Source organism: Aquarana catesbeiana, linkage group LG03 (genome assembly GCF_042186555.1).
Source record: "Aquarana catesbeiana isolate 2022-GZ linkage group LG03, ASM4218655v1, whole genome shotgun sequence".
Classification (NCBI taxonomy): Eukaryota; Metazoa; Chordata; class Amphibia; order Anura; family Ranidae; genus Aquarana; species Aquarana catesbeiana.
The window spans coordinates 715,999,758-716,011,305 of NC_133326.1; the positions used below are offsets into that span (position 1 = coordinate 715,999,758).

Consider the following 11,548-nt stretch of genomic DNA (forward strand, 5'->3'; position numbering starts at 1 on the left):
ATGGGTTTTTTCTTTCAAAATGTAATTTTGCTGTCAGACTGTTCTAAACACAGGAAACATGCGCCACTTTACAGGCATACTATAGACACCCCCCAGGTACGAAATTTAAAGGGATATTACACTTTTATTGATTGACTTTAAGCATTATTAAAATCACTGCTCCTGAAAAAATGGCGTTTTTAAAACTTTTTTTGCATTGATCCATGTCCCCTGGGGTAGGACTCAGGTCCCCAAACACTTTTTATGACAATAACTTGCATATTAGCCTTTAAAATTAGCACTTTTAATTTCTCCCATAGGCTTTTAAAGGGTGTTCCGCGGCATTCGAATTTGCTGCGAACACCCCAAATTGTTCGCTGTTCGGCGAACTTGCGAACAGCCAATGTTCGAGTCGAACATGAGTTCGACTCGAACTCGAAGCTCATCCCTACTCCACACCTTCACCACCACCTAAACTGAGCCCCTCCATGTTGGGATATATGTATGGAGAGGTTGTATAAATATATGTGGGGGGGATAGGGAGATGTGAGAGGGATAGGATTGGTGGAATATTCAATCAGGATAAGACAGGATAAGGCAATGGGTGTCAGTCTTTGTCCTGCAGGTTTTTTACTATAGATATAAGTGATATTTATCCCTGTATTACTCCCTGATCATTGTGATTGGTTAGAATATCTGTCCAATTACTGTTCTGCTGGCAACATTTTAGAAACAAGAAGAGGAAATCTGCAACAGCAATACAGACAGAAATAAAAATACTTTTTTTAGTAAAATAATGGAAGGCTAGTACTTCATCCAATTTTTGTATGTCTGTTTCCGTGTTGCTGATTTCCCCTCACTTCCTGTGTGCTAAAACATTATCAGCAGGACAGGAAATGAGGGGAAATCGCTCTAAGGGAGCCTTAGATAGCAGTAAATAACCCGCAAGGGGTTCCAATTCTTCCCCACCCCATCCAAAACTAGAAAAAAATTCTTGGCTTGGCATAGGCTTTACTAGAATATATCCCTATATATAATTGTAGCAGTGTTGATGTCACAGTTGGCAGTACTGAGATGTATGTTGCTGTGCAGCATGTTCTCCGGTCTCATCTTCCTCTGGTTTCCCCACCAAAGAACACAATATTCGACAGAGACACATCATACATTAGGCTGGTAATATGTAGAATACATGGGAAGCCAAAGAGGGTGAGACCGGAGAACACACTGAACAGCAATATACATCACAGTGCTGCCAATAGTTACACCATCTGATCGGTTGCTCCGGGTCTCACACTCTACGCTACTGTGCTGAATAAAATGAGAAGGGAAAAGGAGAACACGGGGTTAACCTGTATTTTTTTTTTAATCCTCCAAGGGAAGCCGGGGGCCCAAATCTATCGTATTCCCTAGGACCCCAAACATGTCACATGGCCTGGGACCCCAAATGTGTGACGTTGCTTAGGCAACACAAATATATCACATCTATATGTCAGATTGCTGGGAAACCTAAAAAATGTAACATTGCCTAGGGGAACCCAAATATTTCAGAAGATCTGGGGGTAGGGCCAAGCCAAAGGGTTGGATGAAGAGATGGCTGCTTTGGGAGTTTCGGCGGGGGGAGGGGAAAAAAGAACAGAACCTGCAACCTATGCTGCTGATTTAATTTACAGTTCATGGGGGGAAGGGTCGGATGCACTTTTTTTGTCTTGGGTGATAAAGGACCTTATCCCATCGCTGTCTGGGGGCCTGATGGATGTCAAATTGCCTATTAACCCAACTGGCCTTAACCACTTCCCACCCGGCCATTGCATATGTACGGTCGGGTGTGCACTTTCTCCTTCTGACTGGACGTTCCAGAACGTCCCTCAGAAGGAGGGGGATCGCGCACGTGCGGGCCCGTGCAGCCGCAAGATCCCAATGCGCTCATGTCACCCGGACACGGCGCATCTCAGATCGGCAGGAGGGCTCTTTGATCACATGACGGCCGTGTCCAAGATCAGACTTGGACACCTTTCCCACCGAAAATCCTCTGGGTTACTGGGTCTTAAGGATGGATCACTGGCCAGAGCTTGCACAGTATGCAATTGAGCTACTGGCCTGTCCTGCATTCAGCGTTCTTTCGGAACGCACATTCAGTGCTGCTGGAGGCTTTGTAACCGATCACATGGTGCGCCTGTCCACCGACACGGTCGATCGACTGACCTTCATAAAAATAAATCTGTCTTGGATCACCACCAGCTACCAAGCACCTAATGCTGATGTAACCGAATACATTTTTTTTGAAATGTCAGATCCTTTCAAGACTGCCTATGCTGATGCTGAGTGACTATCCTGTTATGCTGAGTGACTCTCCTCTTCCTGCTCAATGATCATGCTGATAGCTTGTAAGAATATTTTTGGTTCTGGGTGCCGCCACCAGTGGCTAAGGCCCAATTTTTCAGCCCCTGTTTAACAGGGGCGTGAAATTACAATTTTTGACGCAATATTTTGCAGGAGGGCTCATTCCTGCGCTCCAACTAGAGTATCTGTGAGGGGTTGCAGTGTTGTGGCACCAGTGCCTAAGGCCCAATTTTTCTGCCCCTGTTCAAGGAACCACAGGGACATGTAATTACAATTCTTGATCTAATATTTCACAGCAGGGCCCGTTTCTGCGCCCACCAAGAGTAACTGTGAGGACTTACAGTGTTGTGGCACCACCACCACCAAAGGCCCAATTTTTTCTGCCCCTGTTCAACAGGTGCATGTAAATACAATTCTTGATCTAATATTTTACAGCACGGCCCGTTCCTGCGCCCACCAAGAGTAACTGTGAGGACTTACAGTGTTGTGGCAACACCAACACCTAAGGCCCCAATTTCTGCTGAGTATATAGGGCAGGCCCCTACTTTCAAACATCCAACTTACAAACGACTTCTACTTGCAAACGGAAGGAGACAACAGGAAGTGAGATGAAATCTACCCCTAGGAAGGGAAATTCTCTCCTGTAAGAGTTAATATGGGAAAAACGTTTCTCCTTTCCACTGATGCTTTATCACCAATCCTTGTTTCAAAAAAAACAAATTTTCAAAAAACATTTGTCATTGGGACAAAAAGTGAGGTGAAGTCTTCTGAAGAGGAGCACAGACAGCAAAACAAATGTCAAAGAGGTGATAACCCTTCCCTATGTTTTCCAAAAAGCTTAAAAATAGATTTTTTGGCTAGAGCTACACGTTAAAAATGTACCCGTTCAAAATTACAAACAGATTCTACTTAACAACAAACCTACAGTCCCTGTCTTGTTTGCACCGCCTGTATACTGCTGTTCAGAGTATATAGGGTGGGGTTCCCCTTAATATCCATACAAGACCCAAAGGGCCTGGTATTGGACTGGGGGGGGGGGGGTACCCATGCCATTTTACTCACTGATTTTCATCCGTATTGCCGGGACCCGACATTACATTAAAGCCGTAAGCAATTTTAAATGACTTTTATTACTTAAAAAATTTCATTTTGTGCAGGGACTGTTCTAAGCACGGGAAACATGCGCCACTTTACAGGCATACTATAGACACACCCCAGGTACGATATTTAAAGGAATATTTCACTTTTTTTTTCACTTTAAGCATCATTAACCGCTTGCCGACCGCCTCACGCAGATATACTGCGGCAGAAGGGCTCGTACAGGCAAAATCACGTATCTGTACGTTGCCCTTTAAGAGGCGGCCAGCGGGCGTGCGCGCGCGCCCACGGCAAGCTCCGTGAGTCGGGTCGCGGGTCCCGCGGACTCAATCGCCGCGGGGATACCCGCTATTGCCTCACGGGGAGGAAGAACGGGGAGATGCTGATGTAAACAGCATCTCCCTGTTCTGCCTAGTGACAGTGTCACTCGATCTCTGCTCCCTGTCATCGGAGCAGAGATCAGTGATGTTTAACACGCAGCCCCTCCCCCCACAGTTAGAAACACGCCCCTAGGACACACTTAACCCCTACACTGCCACCTTGTGGTTAACCCCTTTACTGCCAGTGTCATTTACACAGGAATCAGTGCATTTTTATAGCACTGATTGCTGTATAAATGACAATGGTCCCAAAAATGTCCGACGTGTCTGCCATAATGTCGCAGTCTTGATAAAAATCGCTGATCGCCGCCATTTAAAAAAAAATAAAAAAAATAAAAATGCCATAAAACTATCCCCTATTTTGTAAATGCTATAACTTTTGCGCAAACCGATCAATAATCGCTTACTGCGATTTTTTTTACCAAAAATGTGTAGAAGAATACGTATCGGCCTAAACTGAGGAAAAAAATAGTTTTTTCATATATTTTTGGGGGATATTTATTATAGCAAAAAGTAAAAAATAATGCGTTTTTTCAAAATTGTCGCTCTATTTTTGTTTATAGCGCAAAAAATAAAAACCGCAGAGACGATGAAATACCACCAAAAGAAAGCTCTATTTGTGGGAAAAAAAGGACGTTTGGGAGCCGCGTCGCACGACTGCGCAATTGTCAGTTAAAGCGACGCAGTGCCGAATAGCAAAAAGTGCTCTGGTCAGGAAGGGGGTAAATACTTCCGGGGCTAAAGTGGTTAAAATCACTGCTCCCGAAAAAAGGGACGTTTTTAAAACTTTTTTTTGCATTGATACATGTCCCCTGGGGCAGGACTCAGGTCCCCAAATCCTTTTTAGGACAATAACTTGCATATTAGCCTTTAAAATTAGCACTTTTGATTTTGAACGTTCGAGTCCCATAGACTTCAATGGGGTTTTAAAGTTCACGCAAACTTTCGGTATGTTCGCAGGTTCTGGTGCGAACCGAACCGGGGGGGGTGTTCGGCTCATCCCTAATTGTTACTATATTCTTTAGATATTGCTGTCTTTTTTCACTGAAGGTTTTCCATTGGTACATTGGTGCTTAATCATTGTGGCAGTGTACCCATAGTAAGAGAATTTTTCATTTTTTTTATTAATCACAATTTCACCTGTTGTGGTATACTATCCGTTTACATTGTGAGTGTATGGAATATTGCCTCATAGATCAATCAATTTAGTGCAGCTCCCCCCCTTTTTTAATTTATTTTTTTTATTCCTGTTTGGTGTTGTATAACATTTTGAGTTGCAGCTTAGGTAATTTTAGGTAATAGCGCAGTTTTCCTGTTATTACAGATGTCGTAAGTGCGTTGACTTCCTGGGGGAATGTGTAGAAGAGTGTGGCAGTTACAGCTTCCTATCTCAATTTTTTTCTGGGTAAGCCCCAGTTCTCACAGGGGCAGCCCGACTCGCAGCGCAACTCTGCAAGGCGACCTGCACACGACTTCAGTGGTGGCTTGCAAAATGAAGTCAATGCAAGTCGCCCTGAAGTCGTCCCGAAGTAGTACAGGAACATTTTTCTAAGTTGGAGCGACTTGAGTCATTCCTATTAGAACGGTTCCATAGTACAGAACGGAACGCGACTTGTCAGGCGGCTAAGTCGCCTGACAAGTTGCCCCTGTGTGAACCGAGTCTAAGGCTCAATACTTATCAGCACCCTCGTGTACAAGGTACAATGTGCATATCTCATGCTCATGTTTTTTGTCGCCTTATTCCCTCCATATTTCTCTCTGTTCCAAATGACTGTATTAAAGTGTAATGTTACTCCAGGGATGTCTTTACACAATATCTACTGTATGACTATTTCTATGTTCTTCTTTTAACAGTATGCCAAATACAACGGTATATGAGTTCCCCATTGACAACGTCAGATGATGACGAAACGCGTCTGGGAAGGTACGCACTGACGTCACCACGCCATCGGAGTAGGAGAACGGGCTCCGCTCGGCTTTTTTATGCGAGATATCGCCATCTAATTGTAAGTGTATTACTTGCTTTTAATAAACTGGTTTGAAGTTATCACACTATGGCCAGCTTTCTTTTCTTTTGGGTAATCTATTGAGCACGTGGATATTGAAAGTGGACTCTAGTGAGCGATCCCTGCCATCCGAACATTGTGGTCACCAGCAAGCTTAGATGCCTTGGCTGGGCTATAGCCATCTGCCTTTTTAAGCTTGCCGTCTGGTAAGCTCAATTTACAGCCACGGTGGTTGGGCACACTGTTTGTACATGCACACTGTGGTGTTACCATTATTTTTCAGGTTTTTAATGGACATTTTGTTTGCCTTCATGCCAATGGTTATGGACTTTATTTTTAGCGCAGCTTCCCCCACTCCATAGACTTTCTTGTTTTATCGCACTGTATGCTGCTGCTTTTTGCTAGCGCGGTATCTCTACATTTCCACAACGGTATATGACTTGTTTGATGTTTGTTCTTTTCTACAATGACTCTGAGCAACTAGTCGTGTCTTGCTTCCTTTTGAGGCACTGTTTGTACTTCCCTTTTAAAACCTAATAAAAAAAACATTGAAAATAAATACATTTACACCGTCTTTGGCCGGTCTTACTTTCACTTAATCAGACCCCCTCCAAGCATTCTATATCCAAAATGACTGTACTAGGCTCAGACTCTATATAATCACACTCCTTTTCAGCATGTTGCAGCCATGTCCACCTTTCACCTCAGTGCACTTCATTTGCCTTGTTTCTTCTCTACACAGTTTTCTCTCTCTTCTAAAGGCGGGAGGTGTGACTACCATTACTACTGTGAATAAAAAACTCCCCCTCCCCCTGTACTCTGAGCTCCGTCTCAAATTTCACTGATACAGCCCAGCCTCGCCCTGTGTAGGAACATGTGACCCCCTCCCAACTGCATTCTTCTCCAGCGTCAGAGCATTTGAGCGTCACTTCCCTCGTCTGCTCTCAGCGATGGCATCTGCTGATCTGAGAGCTGAGCTGGAATGTTCTATCTGTCTGAACATTTATACAGATCCTGTAATGCTGAGATGTGGACACAACTTCTGCCAGGTCTGTATTGATCGTGCGCTGGATACTCAGGAGGAGTCTGGAGATTACTTCTGTCCTGTGAGCAGAAAAAGGTTCAGGGGACGTCCTGCACTGCAGAGGAACATAACATTGTGTAACATTGTGGAGAACTTCCAGTCTGCTCAGCCAGATCAGGAGGAATCCGGGGTCTTCTGTACTCACTGTGTGGACTCTCCTGTACTTGCTGTTAGATCCTGTCTGCACTGTGAGGTTTCTCTGTGTGATAAACACCTGAGAGTCCACAAAAAGTCCCCAGAACACGTCTTATGTGACCCCACCTTGTCCATGGAGAGTAGGAAATGCTCCGTCCATAAGAAGATCCTGGAGTATTACTGCACTGAGGATGAGACCTGTATCTGTGTGTATTGTTGTGTTATTGGAGGACATAAAGGACATGAGATGGAGTCACTGGGTGAGGCTTCTGAGAAGAAGAAGGAGACACTGAGGAATGTTCTTCAGACAAAGAGAAAGGAGATGGAGGAAAGAATACGGAGTCTGCAGGATCACAAGAAGAAAGTAAAAAAAATAGCAGCCTTTCACACATTGAGAGTCACTACCCATTTTAGAAATCTCAGGAGTCATCTGGATGACCTGGAGAAGAGAGTCCTGGGGAAAATCTCCAGGCCGGCAGAGCAGGTCTCCATCTCCTTGTCCGATTTAATCCGGGATCTGGAAATAAAGAAGGAGGATCTGTCCAGGAAGTTATGTCACATTGAGGAGCTGTGTAACATGACGGATCCACTGACTGTCTTACAGGAATTAGACAAAGGTGACTTGTGTGATACTGAGGATGGAGATAATGAGGACAGAGAGAGACATGAGAAACTCCTCCATGGTGGAGAGGATCAAGGTCTTAATGTGAATGGGATCTTATATACATTACACACTTTATCTGAAATAATAACAGAGGTAAATATATACTTCTATATAAAGAAAGCTGAAGACTTGCACCTGGATGTGGACACAGTGCATACAAGTCTACATATATCAGATGACTGGAAAACTGTATCCAAGGTGTCCTTTTATGAAACTGAGATCAGCGGCGATCCCGAGTCTTGCCGCTGATCTCAGCTCATTACCAGTTTATGAAACTGAGATAATCAGCGGAGAACATGTTCTCTGCTGATTATCTCAGCACAGTGAGAATTTGTAACTGACTTCACAGAAACGGCCAGTTTATGAAGGTGCGATCTCAGCACCTCACTGGCGATCTGTGACAGAATTCTCACTTTCTGATTCACCATTTCAGAAGTGGAGAATCAGAGTGAGAAGCCTGAAACTGGCTGATATTCTGGAGAAAGCAAGAAGTCTTTTGACTTCTTTCTTTCACCAAACAGTCAGAGCACACCTTCCCCACCATTACACACCCCAAAACCAGCAGGATAGGAATTTATAGTGTATATATATAGATATCTATATATCTATATATATATATAGATAGATAGATCTATATATATAGATATATCTATCTATATATATATATATATATATATATATATATATATATATATATATATAGATAGATCTATATATATATAGATCTATCTATATATATATATATATATAGATATATATATATTTTTTTTTTTAGATGTTCACGTCTCTGGCTGGGTTCACACTTGTGCGATGCGTGAACCAGCGTGATTCCTGTGCGGGTTTCCACATTGCACCTACATTGACATCTGCGCACCACTGCGGGTGTCAATGTAAAGTTAATGACACCCCCAGATCATTTCACAGATCGCAGTGTGAACTATGTAATGGTGCAGGAATCGGATCACATGGGTGTTCACACCCATGCGATCCGATTCCAGTGCGGACCAAATAAAGGGTCCTGTACCATTTTGGTGCAAATGCAATATGATTTAGGGCCAGTTCCCACTGCTGCGGTGTCCAAGATCGGATGTGATTCGCACCGCACTGCAGTGCAAAATCACATCCGATCTCTGTGTGATGCGATTTCAGCCATACAGATAGTATTGCTAAATTTGCATTGCCCTCGGACCAAACTCTTACAGGACCCTTTTTTTGGTCCACAGCAGAATCGGATTGCATGAGTGTTCACACCCATGCGATTTGATTACTGTCCGAGTTTGCAGATCGCACTGCGATATGCGAACTGATTTGGGGGTGTTGTTAACTTTTAGGCCCAGTTCACACTTGTGCGATGCCGGACATCGCACAGGCATCGCATGTTATTCGCAGCACACTGCCATTCACATTACATGCGATGTCTGTGCGGTGCGATATCAGCTGTACAGATAGTATGGCTGATATCGCACCGCATTCGGTGCAAACACGCACAGGACCCTTTTTTCTGTTCGGACCAGAATCGGATCACATGTGTGTTCACACATATGCGATCCGATTCATGTCCGAACTGTCAGTTCGCAGTGTGATATGCAAGCTGATCTGGGGGTGTCGTTAACAATGTATTGACACTCCCCAGCGATTCGCATATGGCAGTGTGAACAGACATGCGAGTCGGTGCGATGCGGGAACCCGCAGTGGATTCGCAGTGTTCTCGCATCGCACCAGTTTATCAATTTTTATGTTTATCTATAATGAAATATATTTTATTTTAATTTATTATTAAATATTTATACTTGTATACTTTATTAAAATTATTTTTTTAATGATTATAAATGTATTTTGCATTTATATGAATGGTGTATAGCTGCATTACATATGTGCATTACATTCATTTACTATACACCATTCACATTTAAATAGGGACATGTAAGATCTTTAAATATTGATAAAAACAATGTTTTTTTTTTTATAATTAGGTTAATGTATATTGTGTAGGGGGGATTTAACTTTATTATTTTATTAATATGTTGGGGAATAATGTGTGCTGATTTGTGTTAAACTTTTGTATTTTATGGTTCCTCATACTGTAATCCCGCTATATCACGCGAGATTATAGTGAGAGGAGCCATTCTCAGGAGTTCCCGGCGTTTGTAGATCGCTCCTCAACTCAACATGAGAAGCGATCTACACACTTTCATAAACAGGCACTCAGAGTAGAGCGATCTCCTCTGAGAATGCCTGAGAACTGAAAAGCGGTATTTTACCGCACTTTCATAAAAGGACACCCAAGTCAGATACAGAGCAGAATTGTCCCGAAACACCAGAGAGATTTAGGGATTATCCTCAGGTGTTGAGCAGTCAAAGTTTCTCCTCAGGGCAACATTACTGGGATGTGGATGTCGGGGGATCAGAGAACTGGAGAGTCGGGGTGTGTTACCCCAGTATAGACAGGACAGGAGGGGAGGCATGTATTGGAAAGAATAACAAGTCCTGGTGTTTGGCCAGAAATGGTCAAACGTATTGGAGGAAACCTTACAGCAATGTGATCCACATAATTGGCAATATCAGCAACACAGTCAGGATATATCTGGATTATGAGGCGGGGCGGATCTCCTTTTATGATATGTGTGACCCGATCCGACATCTCCACACCTTCACCACCACCTTCACTGAGCCCCTCCATGCTGTGCTATGTGTATGGGGAGGTTGTATAAAGATATGTACAAGGTATTAAGTAGTAGAATTCTGCCCAGAGTCTGGTGACATCATAGGAGGAAGGGAAAGAATTGGTGGAAAATTCAGCCAATAGGATAAGGCAGTGGGTTGGACTTCATTTGGTGCCCTGCAGGTTTTCTACTATAAATAAATATAAGTAAGACTTCTCCCTCTATCACTCCACGATTCATGTGATTGGGTAGAATATTTTTCCAGTATATTCAGTTACTCACAACACATTCCTAATGATCAGAGGGGTGTGGCCTATATGTATATAATAATCTATATAACTATTTATTGTCTATCAATTATCCACACTATATTACCAAAAGTATTGGGATGCCTGCCTTTACACGCACATGAACTTCAGTGGCATCCCACTCTTAGTCAGTAGGGTTCAATATTGAGTTGGCCCACCCTTTGCAGCTATAACAGCTTCAACTCTTCTGGGAAGGCCGTCCACAAGGTTTAGGAGTGTGTCTATGGGAATGTTTGACCATTCTTCCAGAAGCGCATTTGTGAGGTCAGGCAAGGTCCATAAAGATATGGATGAGCGAGTTTGGGGTGGAGGAACTTGACTGGCCTGCACAGAGTCCTAATCTCAACACAATAGAACACCTTTGGGATGAATTCGAGCGGAGACTGTGAGCCAGGCCTTCTCGTCCAACATCAGTGCCTGACCTCACAAATGCGCTTCTGGAAGAATGGTCAAACATTCCCATAGACACACTCCTAAACCTTGTGGATGGCCTTTCCAGAAGAGTTAAAGCTGTTATAGATGCAAAGGGTGGGCCAACTTAATATTGAACCCTAGGGACTAAGCCTGGGATGTCATTAAAGTTCATGTATGTGTAAAGGCAGGCGTCCCAATACTTTTGGTAATATAATCTATCTATTTACAATCTGACATATTACTTTCCCTGTAATTGTTACACAGAAAGTTATCCAAGTGTGTGACATTAGCAATCTCCCTCCCCATCCATCTCTGTGCTGATGGATCAGTGTTGGGGTGTCAGTGAGTGGGGGGGTAGGTCTCTGTGCTGATGGATCAGTGTTGGGGTGTCAGTGAGTGGGGGGGTAGGTCTCTGTGCTGATGGATCAGTGTTGGGGTGTCAGTGAGTGGGGGGTGTAGGTCTCTGTGCTGATGGAC

At 43.5% G+C, this 11,548-nt stretch overlaps 1 protein-coding gene across 1 annotated transcript; it reads left to right on the forward strand.

Annotated features, from left to right (window-relative positions):
* The first annotated feature begins 6,652 nt into the window (after positions 1 to 6,652).
* LOC141134908 (E3 ubiquitin-protein ligase TRIM39-like) lies at positions 6,653 to 10,792 on the forward strand. Its single transcript, XM_073624340.1, has 2 exons — positions 6,653 to 7,884; positions 9,974 to 10,792. Exons 1-2 carry the CDS (start codon positions 6,754 to 6,756, stop codon positions 10,415 to 10,417), a joined length of 1,575 nt encoding a protein of 524 aa, XP_073480441.1. The 5' UTR covers positions 6,653 to 6,753; the 3' UTR covers positions 10,418 to 10,792.
* The last annotated feature ends 756 nt before the right edge of the window (positions 10,793 to 11,548 follow it).

What these genes read in the sequence shown, in the direction of transcription:
- LOC141134908 (XM_073624340.1), top strand. Translation starts at nt 6,754, where the DNA reads ATGGCATCTGCTGATCTGAGAGCTGAGCTGGAATGTTCTATCTGTCTG. An exon ending in ACTGGAAAACTGTATCCAAG is followed by an intron (nt 7,885 to 9,973) that starts GTGTCCTTTTAT and finishes AGGACACCCAAG; the next exon opens with TCAGATACAGAGCAGAATTG.